General features: G+C 36.6%; 1 protein-coding gene across 2 annotated transcripts in view; it reads right to left on the reverse strand.

Moving 5' to 3' along the window:
- UST (uronyl 2-sulfotransferase) overlaps positions 1-22,819 on the reverse strand; it is a 383,123-nt gene that overhangs the window by 223,408 nt on the left and 136,896 nt on the right. For both annotated transcript variants that reach the window (XM_020986581.2, XM_078155078.1), the window contains exon 2: positions 12,984-13,027. In XM_020986581.2, coding sequence (XP_020842240.1) covers positions 12,984-13,027 — 44 coding nt within the window. The remainder of the gene's footprint in view (positions 1-12,983; positions 13,028-22,819) is intronic.

Raw genomic sequence — 22,819 nt, forward strand, 5'->3', positions numbered from 1 at the left:
CTGAGGGTTCATTCTAGAGGCCAGACATATGTAAGTCTTTATCCTCTGGATGCCACAGTGCTTCTGGATAAGGAAATGGACCATATACCTGAAAAACATTAGAACCACCTTCTGGCATAGATACACAAAGGTTCTTTCTCTAGCTTCATGGAGACTCTGCTGGGATTTATTTTCTTGTCCACAAAAGTAATAAGAATGGAGGGGAAGAGGTGAGTAGCTGGTATTATTAGCTTTGTTTGTTATATTATGCTCATTCTACTGGTTAATATTAGGAAGACAGAGGTGTACTGACTTTTTTGTTCTTATATAATAAAGACAACTATTAAGATATTGGGGAAATCTTTATTATGTCAGATTCTATTGGTTTAAAGGGATCATATTTCACAATACTTCAAAACATAATGGGTGCTTTCTAGATAGAATTTTGTGAAGGTGGCCAGCATCCAACACAGGTTCCCAAAGTGGGTGATACCACTCCCTGGGAGGAGCTAGAATGATCCAGGGGAGTGGTAGTAGCCTTGGATGCAATTGGGGGGGCATTGAATAAAAGTAAGGGAGTGGTGGAAATATAAGGAAAGAAGAGAAGATAAAATTTTGAAAAACTGTTTGTACATATTTTATCTGTTATGTATCAGAGTTAAAGTTGTAGTGATTACATTATTTTCCAAATAAACATACAAAATGCAAGTTATAACTAATCAGTGGTCAAGTGCACCAACAGAGCTTAATAAGCAAATGTTGACAGACAAGTGTGTTGCACATTGTTGGGAAATCCAGGATGCATTGGCAAGTATATGTGTGTGTAATGACTTGTTTACAATATGATACTATACAATTATATGATACAATATTGCATCATCAAAATTTCAATGCAGGAACCCCTCCCCACAAATTTATAATAAATTATTAAATTTAAAATGTCATTTAAAATATTTTATATATTTTTTGAAATGATGCAAACTTAAAAAAAAATTAAAGGATTAAAAAAAGTGTTTTCGAGGGGGCTTATGAGTGATTCTTTTTAAAGGGGGTGGTAGGCCAAATAAGTTTGGGAACCTCTGAATTCTAAGATCATATGCGGCTCATTCTTGTGTGTCACTAGAACTCCCTCTCCCCCATTATCTTTTGTTTGAGTTTGCATTTTGACGAGGGGTATTTTTCGAAAGATGCCTATTAAGCTACTAGTACATTAGACCATTGACTAGATAATTGGTATTTCAAAAAAATGCATATTTGTAGTTTGGGGGTTTTATATCCCCTACATTTCCTGGAGTATCCCTACTCCCTTCCAGGGAGCCATCTCATTCATCAAAAGAGGAAGAAGAGGGGAAAAAAGCATCAAAACCAATCAACACATCAAAAAAAATCTGGTGTAATACGCACTATTTAACAACCATAGACCACCCTTTCCCCACTTCTGCAAAGAAGGATGGGAAAGGTACCTTCTCTTCTCTGGGGCCAAGCTTGTTCATTCAGTTTCAGTTGTTTTATAGTTGTTCTTTCCATTCATTTCAATTTATTTTACTTTACATTGCGTGTATTGTTTCTCCTGGCTCTCCTTACTTCCTTTAGTATCAGTTCATATGAGCCTTTCCATGTATCTCTGTAATTATTATATAAATTGTTTCTCATAGCACAATGATATTCCTTTACTTTCATGGAACACAATCTCTTTAGCCATTCCCCAAACAATTGAATCTTTTTCCAGTGGAATACCAATGGAATTTTTTTTCAGTTCTTTGCTACCACACAAAAAAGTGTCACTATTAACATTTTTACATATATCATGATCTTCTTTTTGTCAATGACCTCCTTGGGATATATGACTAGCAGTGAAATCTCTGGGTCAAAGAAAGGATATGGTCATTTTAGTCAGTTTGTTTGCATAATTCTACCCTGACTTCTGGAAGTTAGGTAGCATTTTAAGGAATATTTATCTTCTTATTCATAGTGCTTTCTATGCCATAAACCTAAAAAGCCATGTTGTCAGGAAGCCACTTTTAAAATATTGTTTTCTATTTAAACATTTTTGTTACTTTAAAATATTATTTTCCATTTAAATATGTGTGTTGGTGTATAAGGAGAAAGGAGACTTGTATCTGGGTTCCAGCTCTGCTACTTACCAGCTGTGTTTCCTGGGGCAAGTTACTTAGCTATTTTTGAATCTCAGTTCCCTCATCTGAAGCTAATACTTGCACTAACTACCTCAAGGGGTTATGAGGAATGTACTTTATAAACCTTATGGTGTGAAAAAATGTGAAGTACTATGTCATTTATATTCTGAGATATAAATTTTGGCAATAATGACTTCTTAGGACTACAAAAGGGAGGAAGATACAATGTTATATGATATTTTGGTTGTTTTGTAGCAGCTGGTAAAAGTTTGGGAATATTAAACTTTTAAAAAGAAAAAAATCTAGTATTACAAATGCACTAACTTTGACACCTTCAGAAGCTCTAATTTCAGCAGTATATGTACTTCCTCTACTAATACAATTTGTTAAGACTGTGATTCCTCCACAGCTAAGTTGAAGATTTTAAAGATTTTCTTTGGCTCAAAAATTCATCACTCTAATGCTAACCTTGTGATGAGTTTCAGGCAAAAGACACACAGTCTATATTACTGGCCATATCCAAAGCCTTTCTAGTTACAAAGGACCTGTCAGAGATTACTAAATTGACTAATATAGCCTCTTCTCTGTCCTTGTCCTTCTTGATCTCTATGTAGCATTCAAAACTATTGATCACCTTTTCCCGCCTACATAAATTTTTCCTCTCTAGATTTTCATGGCACTGCTCTCTCCTAGTTCTCTGCCTACCTGTCTGACCTCTCCTAAGTCTCTTTTCACTGAATCCACCTCTCTGTCTAACAACCTAGGATCATCTCTGAGACGTGAAAAAAAAAACCATTGAAGTAGATTCAGTAAATGTTGGGTTATAAAGAATTAATAATCAGTATTAACTGATAGACAACAAACATAGGGACAGGAAAATAAATACAATATTTATAAGTAATTTCCCAATGCTTTCTTCTGGGTCCTCTTCTTTTTTCCTCTAAGCTATATCACTTGGTGAACATATCAGCTCTCATGAGTTCAACAATCACATTTTTGCAGATGACTCCAAGATCTCTAAATTCAGCCCTACTCTGTCTTCTGAGCAATCTCATATCAACAATTGCCTTTGGACATCTCAAAACATATGTCCCATAGATATCTCAAACTTAACATATCAGAAACTAAACTCAATATCATTCCTCACCCCCCAAGTACACTCTTTTCCTAAACTTTCCTATGAATGCTGAGGACACTATTCTCTTACCAGTAATTCAGGCTCACTATTTTGGTATCATCCTCAATTCCTCACTCTCACTCACTGCATAGATCCAGTCCATTGCCAAACCTTTCCATTTCTACTTTCAGATTCTATCTCTGATACATCCTTGTTTCTCTTTGCATAGTCACTACCCTCTTATCAGCCTCTCATCACTTCTGGCCCACACTATTATTATAGTCTTCTAATTAGTTTCCATGACTCAAATCTCTTCCTCTTCTAATACATCCTTAGCTGCCAAGGTTACTTACCAAATGTCCTGGTCTGTCTATGTCACTCTCTTCTATCATTCCCTCCCTTTCCTGACCCCCCAAATTGCTATAGCTCCCTATTACTCAAAGTATCCTATAGCAAGTCTTCTGTTAGTTATTTCCAACTTTTCATGACCTCGTCTGTTTCTACCTTTTCAGCTTCCCTTATACACATTCCATAATCCAGCTATACTGACCAACTTGCTCCTCTCTTCTCCATACTTTTGCACTGGTTGCTGCCATTTATTGAAATTCTCTCCCTCCTTATTTCCACTTCTTAGTTGCCTTTCTTCTTCTTAAGACTCAGTTCAAATCCCTTCTTCTGCAGAAGGCATCTCCCAACACAGCTGCTTCTAGACTATAAAACAGTAACATCTTCTCTGTATGTTTCTTGTATGCTTATAATTATTTTTGCATTGTCCTTTCCATTTGAAAGAGAGATTCTGGAAGGCAGAGATTGCCTTAGTACCTAGTACAGTGCCTGTCATTGGAAGCACCAGAGTAGTAATTTAGCGTCAGGTAGAGGTATCAATTAACAATATTAACTAAAGTACCAAACTCAGAGGCAGAAATGTAAAACACAATATTTATAAGTAGTCATGAAGGAAAAATTAGCCTGTATGGAGTAAGACAATTAGACCTTTTACTGTACTCATCAAGCATTAGATTTTACAGGAGATAGTAAGATGATTTTTTTCATAATATGTTTGTAATTACTACCTGACCAATTTTTTCTAATGATTCAAATTAAATATTGATGTTATGAGAATTTGAACTGCAAGTCTCCCTACCACAAGCAAATTTCAGTTTATAGAAGCACCAGGTAGGTCAGACAAAAGCCAGGAGAAAAACTGAGGATGAAATGTCATTCACTTCCTTTCCACAAAAAGGTAAATGGTGGGAGAGTCTGTGAAAATTGGTGCAGTCTCTGTTTAGAGACTATGATCTTTCTTCAGTCTCATCTCTTCCCTAGGACAGAGAAATAAGAGGACAGATAGTATACAGAAAAACATATTAAAGCCTATGTTCCTCACTAGAATAATAGATCCAATGGGAAAAAAGTTACTTGCAAAGACTTTTGATGTCAAGCTTGCCAGAAGTACTAAAACTTTGACAGGCTGGAATGATGGACTAAAGATGACAAACAGTAGTAAGACTAGTTGTTAAGGGGTCAAAAACATCAACTGTATAAGTCCAGGAAGAGGACAAGATGGCTAGATAACAATTCTTGGGAAAAATATCAAGAGATTGTAATGGACAGCAAACTCAATATGAAGTTATAGTATGAGGTGACAGCTAATGACAACAGCGATGATGATGATGATGATGGTGGTGGTGGTGGTGTTTATGGTAATGGAGATGATAATATCTTCTCATTAACAGAACTTTAGAGTTAGGGAAGTGTTAATCCCGTTCACCATCAGATTCATCTCAAGTACAGTGTCCACTTCTGAGCACCACATAATAGAAGAGACACTGACAAATTCCCAGCTGTGAAACCTGTGACCCCTCTCACTAAAAGAGTTGACAATCAGGTATAAGGAAGAAAACATCTACAAAGCCTGGGCTATGGAAACGGAGCAGAGCAATGAGTACAGCAGAGGACATTGTCTTGTTAGCTGTTTCCACAACTTAATTAAATTCCTAAAGTCCCCATATTATGTGTGAATGTAACTAAAAGGCATGTCCCCTCCACTTCATCAAAATAACTCCTTTCTTAATATAAAGAAGCATATAAGTTTCATAGTCACACCTACTGGTTACACTCTATAGACATAAGTTTCACATAGATAAGTTTAGGTGGCCCCAAGGCAGTGCCTACCCTGCTATTCACAGGAAAAGAACCTCCAACTCCTCCCCTTACACACAGCTACACCCTTCTAAAAATTCTATTAAAAATCCATGATTTTGTCCACTAGTTAGACTGCCTCAGCTAGAGCAGACCAGCCAGCTTGGTCAATGAGACTGACTCACTAACAGGATGGAGAACCCACCTGACTCTGCCCAAAAGCAGCCACGATCCCTTGTAAGCATGGACAGCTCCAGGCAGACAGTTCCTATGGGATTTGCCCAATATCCTACCTGACCCTAGGCATTTATATCTCCCTTTACAATAGACATCATGTATTTTGCATCACTCCTCACTGGACCTGAGTTATTCACGGCATGGGCACTTCATGTCAAGTTTTGACATAGTAGAGATTGGCTAGGAAGATAAGGGTATTTAAAGTGATGCCATATGAAGATTGGATGGTTGCCCTAGAGAAGAGAGGCCTTGTCAGGGGGTTACGATTTAAATATTTAAAAGATTGTCATGTGGAAGACTCCCCTAAAATCTCATGCTGATCCCTCCCCCACCATAGTGTGGAAGTGACCCATGCCAAATCTATATCAGCATAGTGCAAGCTCCCACAGTTCCTACCAAGGGGGAAAGGTTTTTCTGAGTATAGGTTTGTCAACAGAACTCATTCCTGTCATCTGACAATAAGTTTCAGTAAGCTCAGACATGCATTGCCAGGCTGGCTGCAGGGCAATGGGTTTTTTCACAGGTCCTTTAACTAACCAAAACATGTGTCATGTGGAGGAGGAATTAAATTTATTCTGTCTCAGAGGGAAGACCCAAGTAGAACCCAAGGGCAGAAGGAACAGGGAGACTGATTTAAGTCTGATGTAAGAGAAAAACTTCCTAACAGTTAAATCTGTTACCATTGCTGGATGACTTCCAATGACCATTCGCTTCAATTCATGCTTTGGTTAGGGATTAGATGAGATGATTTCTGAGGTACCTTCCAATTATATAATCCAAGGAGGGTCATGTCACTCTAATTCTTTAATTAGAGGCTAGAGGGAGCTCCTCCAGTGAGTAAAAGACTGGAGTAGATAACTTCTAAGCCTATAATTTTAATGAATAAGATTAGGAATAGAATTAATGAAAAATAGTTCAGTCTACCTGATATATGTTATCTTCAAAAGCTCATTATATATAATACATACATACATATATATATATACATATATATAACTATCATCTTTTAGGTATAGTATTTGAAACTAGCCTTAATATTTAAGCCTAGCAGTTCTAATAAAGTGCCATATTTAAAAAATTAAACACTAGCTCAGACAAAGCAGAGCCATGGCATATGACCTATTTTCCTTATTCATATGACCATTAACTGGTGGCATCCTACCATCATCTTTTAAACAGTAAATACTTTAAAAGTTGAGTGAGTGGAAATAAACTTATAATTAAATTAGAAAAGCTCAGGATGAAGATTGTGCCTGGTTTAAATGTCAGACTGGGTATGTGAGGCATCAAGGAAAAGTATTCATCCTTTGGGGATGTCTCCTGTGCCTGGATTGAACTACTCCTTACCTCTGCCCCTTGGCATGCCTAGTTTCCCTTAAAGTCCAGGTCAAGTGCATGAGACATTTCCCAATCCTCCCACCCAAAAATTATCTTGTATTCATATTCATGTTGTATACATATTGTATATAGTTGTATTTAAGAAGCAATGTGATATAGTGTATAGAACGCTAGCCTTGAAGCCAGGGAAACCCAGGTTCAAATCGCAGGGCAAGTTATACAACCTCTTCATGCTATAAGTAACTTTTCAGAAAAAGTATTTGTATTGGTAAAGAGAATTTCTTCATCTGGGCACTCCCTATACCAATGAAATTATAAATCCGTATTTGTAATATTGATGTTGTTATTTAAACTGCTCTTCTTGTTCTGCTTTCTTCACTCTACGTAAGTTCACACAATTTTTTATAACTCTTTGAAATCATGGCCTCATTTTTTACAGTATAATAGTATTCTGTCATACTTATATATCACAATTTATTCTGCCATTTCCCCAACTGATGGACTTCCCCTTCATTTTTAGTATTTTTCCACCACAAAGGGATGTTATCTTTATTTTTGTATAATGAGAACCTTTTTATTTCATTGGTCTCTTTTCAATTAAAGACCTAGTGGTAGTATGGTTGAGTTAAAAGGCATGTACTATTTAGTAACTTTTGTGTATAATTCTAAATTGCTTCCTAGAATGGTTATACTCACTCACAGCTCAACCAACAGTGCATCATTGTGCCTTTTTTATTCCCCACACTGCTCCAACATTTGTCACCTTCCTCTTTTTTGGTCTTCTTTGACAATCTGATGATATATGTTAATAAAATGGACAACTTAAATGAAATAAGAATTTCAAAATACGAAATATCCAAATTATTAAACAAAGAAATCGAGAATTTTAACAACACAATTGCAGAACAAGATATACGTAAGCCTCCAAAGAAAACAACCCCGAGACTAAATTAATTTATTCACAAGTTAATTCTATCAATTATTCAAAGAATAATCCCAACATTATATAAACTGCTTGCAAAAATAGCAAAAGAATTAATCTTACCAAATTCCTTGTATTATAAAGATATACACAAGCCAGGGAGTCAAAATAGAGAAAGGACATTATAGGCCAATATTCCTAATGAAAATTGATGCAAAAATGTCAAATAAAATATTAGCAGAGAAGCTTAAAGAACGTATCACAAAGATTATGCACCATGACAAGGTTGGATTTATGCTAGTCACAGATGATTGGTTTAATATTAGGAAAACTATAAACTTAATTAACCGTAGTAACAGCAAACAATTTTTGAAGACTTTCATAAACATATGAAGAATTAAATGAGAATAACCAGAAATGTCAGTGAATAAGTGAATATTATTTTAAATTTCTATTTATTTTTAATTTATGAAATAAAACAAGCATTTCCATAACAGTAGAATAAAAAAGATGATTACATATGAAACTGCAAATCCATAATGTCAACTTGCTATTCCTTTAAAATATATCATAAAGTTATCACGTAACTTTCTTTTATTTCTCACCCCACCCCAAGATGGCTGCCATTAGACAAACAACTGCTCTGCACCAGGCATTGTGCTAAACAATGGGAATAATAAAAAGAGGCAAAAGACAGTCACCACCATCAATGAGCTCACAATTTAATGAGGAACTGACAAACTAATCCACATTTATTCAATAACAACAACACTGTAAAGACAAAGAACTTGGAAAGCTGTAAGAACCATGATCAATTTAATGACCACTCATGATTCTGGTGACTGATGATGAAGCATGCTATCTACCTCCTGACAGGGAGTACACAATTCAGAGTACAGAATGAGACTAATTTTATTTTTTAACATGGTCAATCAGGGAAGTTATTTTTCTTATCTCTAAATATTTATTATAAGAAATTCGTTTTTCTTTTTCCCCCCAATAAGATGGTGGGTGGGTGGGAGAGGAAATAGATTTCTGTTAATTAAAACAAATAAAACCGAAATTAACAAAGAAACCACAGGTCCAGTCCATATCCTGCATCTTCGTACCTGCTATGTCCTCAACAGAATGTAATCTTTTTGAGGTCAGGGATTTTTGCTTTTGTTTTTGTATTGCCCAGCATTTTGCTGGGCACATAACAGGCTCTTAATGAATGCTTAAGTACTTTATAACATGTTCATTGATTAATGGGCAAACCATTAAGTAGATTTTTTTTAATGCGATGGAGGTAAAGGAGCAGAGTCTCCAAGGGAGTAGGAAGAGAAAAAGTAAAACAGCTATCGTATCACCTTGTGACACTTAAACTTCCCTGGTTAATGATGCTGCTCACTTAGGCATTTAGCGTTGTTATTTATATATTTGTGGGAAGGATGGGGGTGGCCTTAAGAGAGAAAAACTATCTCCTTGTTTCCTCCCCCACTATTTTTTCATTTCTTCCCATTACTTTCACTGTTTGATCCTCTTTCCTTGTTGGGTTGTCAAGTAGAACTCTAATGAATTTTATTATTTTAAATAAGATGATTTTTTAAATAAAAGATTCATATCTGCCTTGACTTTGTGCTTAACTATCTTAAGAGAAGCCTTATTTACTTCTTATACTGAACATAAATCTACCACTACTTCCACTTTTATCTCTATTTGGAAATTCTACAACATTCTCTAAAATAAATTGACTCCACATACTAAAATAATTTGAAAATCCTGAACAATAAATAGTGCCCTAATATCTTTTAATGCTAGGATACTTCTTATTACTTTTTAGAGTTAGCAAGAATGTTACAGTTTATGCTCATCAGTAAGAAACTCCCTAAGGAGTTTTCATTCCTGATGGGCTCCATATACTACAAAGATAGTACATTCTGGAAAGTTGGTGTAATTATGCTAAAGTCAGAAGTCATTAAATTTTTGTCAGCATATTTTTGTCATTACCCAACATCATTATAAACTTAAATACTCCTCTGTTTTGGCTCCATAATTCCATTCTTAAAGTCCTCATAAGTCAAAATTCTATTTTGGGGGGAAACTGAAGCCAAGTATTACATACCACAGACCAAGTAGTGTTGATTTTCTTACTTACAGATACTACAAACTTTAGATACTCCTAACTTTCTTTCACTTTTAGAAATTACACTACCAGCCATACCTCTCTTCCCTGATCCCCTCAGATACTTGTGCCTTCCCTACCCAATTACCTTCTATTTATTTTGTTCATATATTTTATATACCTATAGACACACCTGCTCAACATGCACCTTGGCATGGTGGAGAGAGAACTGGTTTAGAAGCCAGGAAGAATTGGTTCCAAGTCTGATCCCTAACATATACTGGCTATGTGATCCTGACTAAATCATGTAGCCTGTCAATGTTATACACAATGCTCTTAGACTTTATTCAGTTGTGGTGGAGGTGCTGACTTGAATCAGCAAAGGGAGTTCCTTATCTGGGGATTCCCTGGCTAATGTTTTTTATACCTGTTTCTATGTTTGCTTAGTGGCCATGGTAATGAGTGTTAAGGGTGCTGGGAAAGCACATATCTAGTATAACTGACATGCTTCATGTCGAGTGATCTATCAACTGGAAAATGATAGTAGTGGTGTTGGAGACAAGAAAAGTATCTAATTATATGACTGTACTAATAAAAACTTTAAACTATTCCTTCTCTTCTCCATCCTCCTCTTCCAGGTGTTCAGTGCTGTCATGGTTTTCTTTCCCAAGTTCTCCCCATACATCAAAGACTACCTATGTTTTAGTGTAAATTAGTTTCAGAGCTGATTCTGAGCTAGCTTGAAAGACTGGGGTCCTAGGATCTGGTTATAGAGAAGTATATTTCCAGTATTCTGGATCACGAGATTATTTTAGTTATAGTCCAAGGACCTGGAGTAACACCTGCCCCAGAAGAGCTTTTTCCTAGTGGCTAATTCCCTTTTTCTTCTCAACTAGTCTCACCTCCTTACTCCTAGATATAACTGAACAAGAATTCATTCTAGCCATGCCTTCTCCTGTCTAGAGCATCATTGCTTAGCTCTCCCTCTATCCAAAGCATAGTTGTAATGTGGTTGGAGATTTAAGTATAGGACCTTTGTCTTTTAAAGGTAGAGTGTCTATTTGTGAGAAGCAGAATAAAAGAAAACTGTTAACCTTGGCATTGTGTATAAGTACTGTAGAGCTAACAAAAGAAAGAGAAAATGAAAACCTCATTTATTTATGTCAAAGTAATACCATTTGCATGAATTTGTATGAATAGCTCACTATTCCTTTCTAACTGCCCTATAGCACAGTAACTACTGTGTATATTCTTGTAGGTGCATTCAGATAAATTTATTGTAAATTTCTTTGAATAAACACCAATGTCTATATATTATATTTTCATATTATGTCTATAGGTAGTATATCAGAGCAAGGAGGGCCCAAATATCTGAGCCAATCTTCCTACATCAGTTTAATTTTGCTTCTAGAGAAGCAGTGATGTAATAGATAGGAAGCTGATCTTAGAACAAAGAAGACCTGGTTTCAGTTCTGCCCTATGACAATGTGATGGCTGTGGGACTCTGTGTGATGATCAACTTTGATAGACTTGGCTCTTCGCAGTAATACAATGATCTAAGACAATTCCAAAAACCTTAGGATAGAAAATGTTATCTATATCCAGAGCAAGAACTATGGAGTCTGAATGCAGATCAAAGCATTCTATTTTCTCTTTTTCTTGTTTTTTTTTTCTCATGATTTTTCCCTTTTGTTCTGGTTCTTCTTTTACAACATGACTAACGTGGAAATATACTTAATATGATTGTGCATATATTGTCTATATCAGATTGCTTGCTGTCTTGGAGAGGAAGGAGAAAAAAAAATTGGAACTCAAAATTTGATAAAGGTGAATGTTTAAAACTTACAAAAATAAATTAATTTAAAAAAGAAAAAAGTATGTGGACAGGAGAGAGAAAGAGCGAGAGCGAGCGAGTGAGCGAGAGAGAGGAAAAGAGAAAGAGAGAGAGAGAGAGAGAGAGAGAGAGAGAGAGAGAGAGAGAGAGAGAGAGAGAGAGAGAGAAGAGAGAGAGGGAGAGAGAGAGAGTACACAAAACAGGTAAGACTTGATTATGGCAGAGCAGTGCAGGTATCAAGTGTCTGGTTACCTGGGTGACATTTCCTGTACATCTATGTTTATGTTCCAATGTGTTTTGTGCTTCCCCAGGGGAAAGTCTTATGCATTTGTATGTGCGATGTGCTCCTTGCAGCCTTAGGCAATGAAAACACCAAAGAGCTGGGCGATGTTGATTTTCTCATAAGGTCAGCTTTAAAAAATGCCTTCTAAATCCTCCTATATTCTCTGACATGTTACTGTCAGAAAATGTGGGACTCTGACAGAGACCTATTATCCTGTACCTCCTCCAGCTCTTTTCATAGTGCCCTTCACAGAACATGTACTTAATGATTTTTGTTGAATTGAATTCTAGCACTGAACTGCTACTTTGGTCTCCATAGTTTGCTGCTCATATAGTACAGATATCAATTTATACCTTTTAAAAATTTAGAGGGAAGAATGACTATGATATTGATCTGGTACAAAAGATTAATTCTGGCATGCTGAATAAATAGATGGAATTATACCCTGGTTCAATACAAAGGTAAAACAAAAGCAGAGCCCTATAAATTGAAAATAAGCAGTGAGATTAGATGTTGGCTTATAAGAAGCTATAAAATATGCCCAATCAGTTCAACAATCCCAATATACAACTTAAAAACCCCACCTTTCCAATTTATTATTATGATTATGAGAAAATTTTTGATTTTCCCCAAAATTACAACAAATAAAAGAGACAATTAAAAGAATAATTTTCCACTCCAAATTTTTGTTCTATGAAAAAGTATGGAAAGGGAAAATATTTACACTGATTTGCTTCAGCTTGAAAAAGAAGCCCTTGTTTTCCATTCTATGTGACTAATCTGTTTTATGAAAGTTCTGAAAATGACATTTCCTGAGATGATGAATACATATTTATGCATTCATAAACCAAATAACAAGGTAAGATTTTCATACTCTCTATAAACACCTTACCTTGCTAGGGAATGGTCCATGGTCATCCAAATAAGTGGAATTACCTAGGGATAAAAAGAAAAGTAGGAGATGAGACAAGAGCTGTATTATTTACTTAGAATAATTATACTAATTATATCATCCATTGATGTCCTAATATGCTTCACTGTGGAACTGAGTTTAACTTAAATTCTCAAAGTTCTAGAAGATTTTGTACAAGTTCTAATCAGACTTACAAATCTAGAAAGGCGCATGCCCAGTCAGTCAATAAACAACTATTAAGGGCCCACACTATGTGCCAGAAAGCATTTTAACCAGCAGATGGACTATTTGTCTGCTGTCACTCACCTAGCAATAGACTCATTGTCTGCTGAGGACCAGCATGCTAGATCAGTTTATGACTAGAAAGCTGACCACCATTGGACTAATTTTTAGGTTATCATAGCAATGATAACTTATGATTGCAAAAGGGCTTTATTGGTTATAAAATGCTTTTGTCACATGACCTTGTTAGATAGTAGATGTAAAAATGATTTCAGATGAGAAACTGAGGCTGAAAGAAGTTAAAATGACTTGTTCGTAGTCACATAGCTAGTAAGTGTCAGGATTGGGAGCAGACTCCATCTGATTGAAAAATTAAGATTTTCCTCCCACTACACAAAATATGTAAACAATTTAATGTTGTTAGTGAAAAGAAAATTAGTCTTTTTAGGAAAATTAGTACTTTTAAAGTAATTTCTTTTTAGAAAACAATGCAAAATAAAATAATTAACAGCTGCATTCATCAGATAGAATTTTGGTCATATTATATTTCTTGGTTTATAGTTTTGATGGCTCACAAATATGGTGCACACAAAAACAGAGTTTATGTTAAATGCACATGGCACAGATGTCAGGCCATGAACAATGAACTGCAATATTAGATTAAAAGCATTTTGGAGAAGCAATCTAAGAAGGCTTCATTAGAGGATTTCCCATAGCTTGAGGTCACCTTTTCTTTCCCATTAAACATTTCCTTTCATAATTACTATTCTTTCTCCCCATGTTGTCCTCATGAATTCATTCTTTGGCCTTTCAATTTTCTCCCTTCCTTAGAGAGAAATGTTCTGTTTGTCTCCACTAAAAAAAATGTTCTCATAATTTGTAGTTATTACTTATAACTGCAAAAGACTTCATTATCCCAGAATATTAGTCTTTTGTTCTGGTACCCTAAAATGAAAATATTACTTAGAAATCTATTATTATGTGAATTTTCCTAGCTTTTTTAGTGCTTACAAAAAGGATAAGATTTGATTAAGCTTATTTATAGCTTTAAATCTGTGATTCTGAGTACTATAAATTTGTTGCAGTGATAGTTATGTGAACTGATGCAGTGGAATCATTAAATTTTTTTAGAGCTAGGAGGAACCTTATGGACAAAGCATTGTCTCTGGAGGTGGAGAATCTATGTTTAAATTCCACTTATGACACTACCCATTTACCTTTCTTCAGGTCATGAAACCTTTCTGGTCTTCAATTTCCTTTTTTGTAAAATGAGGGGATTAGCCTAGATGGTGACTCAAGTCCCTTCCAGATCTGGAGCTATGATCCTGTAATCTAGTTTAACCCTCAGCATTGTATAGAAGAGGAAGCTGAGGCTTAATGTAGGAAGTTAAATAACTCTCATGGTCACACACACATAGAGCTACTTAGAATAAGGTCTAGAAGACAGATTTCCTGTTTTCTCTATCTACTGTATCACATTCCCTTTCTACAAGGGTTGCTACATATTTATAATCTGAGTTTACAGGTGATTTGAAGATGGAAGCTAATCCAAATATATCTGAAGACTATACACACTAATATAATGCAATGTAATATAATACAACACCATTAATATAATATAATTTTGACCATATAGAAGGATCTACAGAGAAGAAGACAATTAAGGAATAAGAGAAGCAATTATTCAGTCCTGAGGAGGAGTTAGCTTTCCCCAGTAAGGAAAAAAAGGGTGAGTTAAAAAGTTAGAATACAAGAAATAAAGAGATGTTTCGTTAGTTTAGTTCATCTAGGAAAGGGGAGGTAGATAAACATTAGCAACAAGAGGTTTTGGTTCCTGTTTTATTCTATACTTATTAATTATCTTGTCTAACCACTTTCACTTTTTATTTGGATTTTATATAATTATAAACTATCTGATACTGACAGTAATTAGCATTAATAGTTATCACTTAAGTCCATGAATTAAGGAACTTGTGAGGCTAAATGATTCTGCATCTATAGAGGGAATATATTTTAAAATGTCAATGGGACTTATATCTCTATAATACTTAACCAAAAAAACATAATTCTAAAAACATTCAAATGATTATGGTAAGCATGTATATTACAGCCCCTAAAAGTATAAAATATTCCCAGTCTCTTATCACTCTAACAAAGTCTCATACAATTTTCTTGCAAAAGGACTTTAGCCATTATCTAAACCAATTAGTTCATTTTGGGGAAACTGAGATCACAAGTGCTGAAATGGCTTGTCCAATCACACAGAAGTGTCAAAACTGAAATTTGAACGTAAGTTTCAGATTCAATGTTTTTTCTACATTTTCTCATGTGAAAGATGAGATTTTATTTGTTTTTTGCCTGAATCTGTGATTTCAGAGTGGAGGGGAAAAGGACAAGCTTTTATTAAGTGACTATTATATGCCAGAAAAAGCAAAAAAAAAAAAAAGCTTTGCTATTACTATCATCTTGGGGCAGCCAGGTGGCGCCATAGTGCATTGAGTGCCAGGCCTGGAGTCAGGATGACTCCCCTTCCTGTGTTCAAATTCGACCTCAGACGCTTACCAGCTGTGTGACCCTGGGCAAGTCACTTAACCCTGTTTGCCTCACTTTCCTCATTTGTAAAATCAGCTAGAGGAGGAAATGGCAAAGCCACTCTAGTTTCTTTGCCAAGAAAACCCCAACTGTAATCACAAAGAGTCAGACACAACCGAAAAATTGCTGAAATTATTGTCTAGTTCAATCTTCACAACAACCCCAGGAAGTAAGTGCTATTATTGTCACCTTACAGATGAGGAAACTGAGGCAGGCGGTGGTTAAATGACTTGCCTGGGGTCGCACAGTTACTAAATGTTTGATGCTGGATTTGTATTCAGTTCTCCCTGACTCCAGGCCCAGGATGACATCCACTGTGCCACCTAACTGGGATCTCCCAGTGAGGAAACTCCTTTTATCAAAGTACCTGAGCATATTTTCTGAAATTTGTTGTATCAGAGAATCGCCTCAAGCACTGTGAGTAGTTAAGTGGTCTACAAAGGGTTACAGCCACCATGACTTCCTGATTCTAATAGTGCCAGTGCCCTAAAAGGGGCAGCTGCATGGTACAGTGGATAGAGCCCCAGACATGGAGTCAGGAAGACATCTTTTCCTGAGTTCAAATCTGTCCTCAAACACTTACTAGCTGTGTGACCCTGGGCAAGTCACTTCACTCTGTTTGCCTCAGTTTCCTCATCTGTCAAATGAGCTGGAGAAGGAATGGCAAACCACTCTTTGCCAAGAAAATCCCAAAAGGGATCATGAAGAGGTCAGACACAACTGAAAAAATGGTTAAAGAACAACAACAATGTCCTAAAAGGTCATCCATAAGCTTAGCCTTAAATACTAATTGCACCAACAATCGTGCCTTACAAGTGAATTCTAAGGGCCCAACATCATGGTTTGAGTGTCTTTGTCTTCCTTGACTCATGACTGCCCAGGACATTTCACGAGATTGAGAGTGTTGGCTGTACTGTGCCACATGGAAAACAACTGACAAAAGGAGCTTTCAGTTCATTCAAGAAAGCTCAGAAGGTCACTTAGACAAGTCATGTCTTTTTATTTCCAAAAAATACACAGATTATAGAAGCCATGATAGGCAGAGAGTACTCAAAAAAAATCCTCAGCAATTCTTTCTACCAAAAGAGCAGGACAGAGCTGTTCTTAGATCACATGCCATGACATTCTCTTCTATACCGTACTTAACCTACAGAATAGAGGAACCATAGAAGCATCTAGAAAGAACCTTAGTAGTCACTTAATCATGGGGTACTTCACTATTTTTGCATCATAGATCTGTTTGGCATTCTGGTGAAGCCTATGTATGCCCTACTCAAAATGTTTTTAAATGCATAAAGGAAAATAATAGGATTACAAAGTAAGTTAATTTATATTGAAATAAAATTGAAAATATATTTTTTAAAAGGGTTTATGGACCCCAGGTTAAGGACTCCTGATCTGATACAACTCACCCATCTTACAGTCAAGGAAACAAACTCACAAAGGGGAAGTAATTTGAGATACAATCTTTCATTACTATGCTAGGTATCATAAAAATATGTAGCTTATTGATGACTGACACGAGAATCCAATAAATCCATTATTTCATCCATGTGGTCATCACCACAGACAACTCATACTTCATGCCTTGTTCTTCATGACTTGCTAGGACCAAAGAAACCTCCTATACCAGGTGGACAACCTTATAGGGACGAGCCTCACTGTACTTAACTGGCTTACCTTTTAATCAACATAGTCCACTAGTGGTCCCATAAGAAAAAAATAGGCTGGTAGCATCTAGGTGACACAGTAGTTAAGAGCACTGGGTCTGGAGTCAGGGAGATGAGTTTAAATCTGGCTTTCGACAATAACTAGATGTGTGATTGAGGAAAAGTCACTAAGTCCTCCTCATCTGTAACATGAGCTGGAGAAGTACATGGCAAATCACTCCAGTATCTCTGCCAAGAAAACCCCAAAATGGGTCACAGAGAGTCAAACATGACTGAAATGACTGAACAACAACAGAACCCACCAGAACTTAGATGATACCGATATAGTCTTCAAGGAGCCAGGGTTACCTTTACACTATAGTAAGGTTTTAGAGAAAAACTTGAGTGGTGACACTGACAATAATAGCACATAAAAAAATAAGAGAAGCTATAGAAACAAAAGTACACATTACCAGAGCTAGCTCAGTGTTTGGGAGGCTCCCAAAGAAAGTGTGGGAGAGAAGAGGTATTAGACTGACTACCAAAGTGAAGGTCTACAGAGCCATTGTGCTGACCTCATTGTTGATTCCCTGTGAAACCTGGACAGTATACCAGCACCATACCAGGAAACTGAAGTTCTTCCATTCGAATTGTCTTAGGAAGATTCTGAAGATCACCCAGCAGGATGACATACCAGACATTGAGATCCTTTCTTGAACTAAACTGCCAAGCGTTCAAACTCTACTTCAGAAAGCACAGCTCTGATGGGCTGGTCACATTGTCCGGATGCCAAACATGTGCTTGCCTAAAAGACTATTTTATGGATAACTTACACAGGGCAAGCACTCACATGGTGGTCAGAAAAATCAATACAAGGATACTCTCAAGGTGTCTCTTAAAAACTTTGGAATTGATTGTATAACATGGGAGACACTGGTACAGTTCCACCCAGAACGACATGCCTTCATCAGAAAAGGTGCTGTGCTCTATGAGCAAAGGAGAATTGAAATAGCTCAAGAGAAACACAAGATACATGAATTTAGAGAACCCACTCCAAATGTACACATGGACTATTCGTGCCTGACCCATGGTAGAGCATTCCAAGCTCGTATTGGTCTAATCAGCCACAGTGGGACACACTGTAACTTGACTCTAGCATAGTGATGTCATTGTGGTCCTCTTCAAAAATGAAGGACAACAATCAAGGAGGTATAGATCTTGAAATCTTCAACACAAAAGAAGAATGCCACTCTCATCTCCTCTCATAATGAAGGACCTAAGGCTCCTCCTATCTCGGTAGTGAGAGTCCCCCATATTCCCTTTAATTTTAAGTTTCTGAATCTGAAAATGTATATAAATGAACTCTCTTCAACTTTAGCAGTCCTTGTTCCATTGATAAGCTATCTTACTGAACATATTTACCAAGTTCACTAATAAAATGGTGGCTACCAATTTCAAGTCCTCAATATGGGCATTACAAATTTACACCCACCAACTCATCGAGAAAGTTGTAATATGTCTGTAATTATGGTATATAATGTGGTCTTCTTTCTGACATCACAGAAATGATAATGCAATTAACAATGACTTCTTCCAGTGCTATGCATTCCAATTGATGGTAAGAGCAACAATTCACATAGACATACTTTATAAGAGTATCCTAAATGAATGAAGACTGAGTTGGCCATTTGGGGTAACAGTACTAAAATTAAGGCTTCAGTTTCTTGGCTATAGAATTGGATTGTGGCAAGGGGATGAATTGGAGCACTTCCTATGAAGCTGAGCATTCTTGCTTTGGTTTCATTGAGAGTGACATGTTTTCTGACGTGGTTTTTGCTAAAGTCTTGAGCAATCAGAGGCTTCCTGGTTTTTCCCCAGTATGGTGGCACAGTACCAAAAAGGATTGCTTCTTGAGCCAGGAAGTCATCCACCTTGTGGGCCATAAGGAATTAGGAGAGATGACTTCCAATCTCTTACTTTTAAGAATGTTAATTTAAAGCACTGTTTTCTATGATAGATATAAATACAGAATGAGTATAAGCTCCATGAGCACAGGATCATATCTTAACCCAGTCTTCTTGTATTAGTAGCAGCAGCAGCACCAGTCGTAACAACAGCAGCAGCAGCAGCAATGGTAATAATAGTAATGATAATAATAGCAACATGTATAGTGCTTGTATAACATGTATAGTTTTGCAAAGCACTTTACAAATATTATTTCTTCTGATCCTCCCAAGAACCCTAGGAGGTAGGTGCTATTATTATCCTCATTTTCCAGAGGAGGAAACTGAGTCAGTCAGAGGTGAAGTGACTTGCACTATGGTCACACAGCTAGTATATGAGGATTGATTTGAACGCAGGTTTTCCTGATTCCAAGCCTAGTGCTCCATGCACTGTGGTACCTTGTAATTTAAATGGGCTTAATAAATGTGTTTTTGAATTTAATGAAATCTGGTAAGCAAAACACACACACACATACACACACACACACACACACACACACACAAAACCAACCCACTATTTTGGGAGCAACTCTCAGTAATCAAATCAACTGAGAATGAAAAAAAACTTCTTGTATATAGCTCAATAACAAGTGAAAGATTAATGAGGCAGCATTTCTAAAATAAGACTATTTTTCTTCCCTGTTAGGTAGCTTGGTAGTACTAAAAGGAAGACATTTGCAGTCTGAGTGCCATATGGTCTAATGGAAAGAGCATTGGCTCAGGACTCGAGTTCTCAAAAATATCCTGACTCTGTAACAGACTAGACCCTTTGGGAAAGTCTTGTGTAACCTGTATTTAACAACTTTCTCTTCTATAAAATTGGGAGAGTAATAGCTAACACGGAGACCTTAAGGTTTGCAAAGCATTTGTGTATGTTTTTATACTCACACAAACCTGTAAGGTATGTCTCACTGCCCCCGTTTTATAGATCAGGAAACTGAAGCTTGGAGAGGTTAAGTGATTTATCCATGGTAACATAGATATTAAGAGTGAAAGGCAATGTTCAAGCTGAAGTCTCTTCTGACTCCAAGTTCAGTATTCTTTTCTAAGAAGAGAACCATCTATCTGTCTACTACTTCACAGGCAATATGAGTGAAGGAATGTGGAAGCAGTTTGTACAGTTAGTAAAATAGTTACATACATCTAAGATTGAAAGTGAAATGGATCATTCTTGGGCACCCATTGGAGGGTGCTAGAAATATGCTTGTGTTGTCATATAGATTGTTTTCTAGCATAAGGTGAAATCTTTTAGCATAATAGAAATCTCATGTGGTATGGAAGGAAGAACTATGGATTTCTAGTTCTATAGATACTTGATTTTGTTGCAATGTATCATGGAAAGATAGCTAATTAACTATATAAGCTTTTCAGTTTCTAGATGAGGGGAGGGGAGAGGAAATATCATTTATTAAGCATGCCAGACATGGTGTTAAGCACTTTATAAATATTGTTTCTTTTGATCCTTACAACCACCCCGAGATATAGGTGCTACCGATTATTACTCCTATTTTGCAGTTGAGAAAACAGGCCGAAAGAGGTAAAGTGACTTGCTTAGAGTCACACAGCTAGGAAGTGCCTAAGGCTGCATTTGAATTCAGATCTTCCTGATTCCAGGCCCTGTGCTCTATGAATTATGCCACCTACTTGCCTGGCTGACAAATGGAGAAACCAAAAGGATGCCATCCCAGAACAACCAAATTGAATCTTCTTTTTAAGAGTGATTATTATGAATACAAGAGCCAAGCTACTCTCAAAAGTTCAAATGATGCAAGATACTGGTTTAAGCTATACAAAACAAACCAGCTAAGAGGTTCTAATACTTTAGATATAGTTGTGTGGCATGGAATGAGTCAAGTAACAGTTCTGAGTCTCAGTTTTTCATTCATAAAATGGGGAAAATAATCATAGCACATTCTTCATAGGGTTGCTATGAGAAGCAAAGGACAATGTATGTAAAGTGTGATGTCAATGTTGCCTATTGTCATTTTATGAAGAGAAATCTTCCTTCCCAATAAAAAAGCAAAGAGAAACAAAAAATCTCATCTTTATTATGCCCTGCCTCCATCAGAATGCCTTGTGTGTGCCCTGCCAATGAATGAGCTAGTCAAAATGGAAATTCTAAAGAATTCCAAGAGAACTGGAAGTACGTTAAGTCTGTCCACTCAGTGCAGTCTCCAAGGATATCAGGAAAAGAAGGAGAGAGGTTCCAGGCCAGCTCACTAGTCCATTCCATTTATGGCTTTATTGGAACTTTACTAAGTGATCGTCTCTTGATGCTTGTGGGTTTTGCAGAAAATGGAATGGTTCCTTTCCCTCAAATATATATCTGTTGCCCAGAAGCTCTAAGCTTCCTAGACTTTTTCTTAACAATAGTTTTTGGACCGCATAGTGTGTGTGTGTGTGTGTGTGTGTGTGTGTGTGTGTGTGTGTGTGTGTGTGTGGAGAGAGAGAGAGAGAATACAATGACGTCGGGACTTCTTGCCCACTCTATTATTCTATTTGATTCTCCTATATTTTATGAATATTAAGAGGATAAAAGGTGAACTCCCTCATCTTTTTACCATTTTCTCTTTAACCAACCAGGTGTATAGATAAAGAGGTGAAGTCACTATCTGTAGAGACAAAAGGATCAATAAATAGGTTTTCTGCATATTCTTTGTGCACATGCAAAAACCAGAGATGGGAACTCTTTGGACAAACCCAACCTAAGATACATTGATCTCACTCCAGCTAAGCACCCGTTTTCAGGTTATGAAGGCAGAAAGGAAGGAAGGAGGTAAGGAAGGAAGGAAGGAAGGAAGGAAGGAAGGAAGGAAGGAAGGGAAGGAAGGAAGGAAGAAAGGAAGGAAACAACCATTTAATGAGCACTTACTGTGTGTTAGATAAAGTCAGGAATAGAGTTGGGAGGAGAGCAAAGGCAAGCCCACCTCTGCATCTCCACAAAATGGAGGCTCCAGAAGGCTCACCAATGGGAAAAGGGGGAAGAGACTTGGGAAAGGATATTCTCATGGCCATATAGTGGACAAAATTTCTTAAGTCTGGGGGAGGATTTCTCTTCTGAGAACAAGAAAGGATACCAGCCTTACTATTACACAAAACAATAAAAAAAATTAACTGAGGACATAAATATTTGAGTTAGGGGGAAAAAAAGAAACTAACCAAGTAAAGAAACACATCACTAACTGATATGGGAACGTAGACATTTCAAAAAACAAAAATTATCAGTTTCATATATTCAAGACCAAAACATGTCCCTCCACTTTAAGAGGAAATTAGGAAAAGAGACCTGAAAAAATTAACTTTAATTCACCAAAATGCCACTAATGGATCAATTTTCCATAGAAACTAA

Source organism: Phascolarctos cinereus, unplaced genomic scaffold, assembly GCF_003287225.1.
Source record: "Phascolarctos cinereus isolate Bilbo 61053 unplaced genomic scaffold, phaCin_HiC Scaffold_5;HRSCAF=322, whole genome shotgun sequence".
Taxonomy (NCBI): Eukaryota; Metazoa; Chordata; class Mammalia; order Diprotodontia; family Phascolarctidae; genus Phascolarctos; species Phascolarctos cinereus.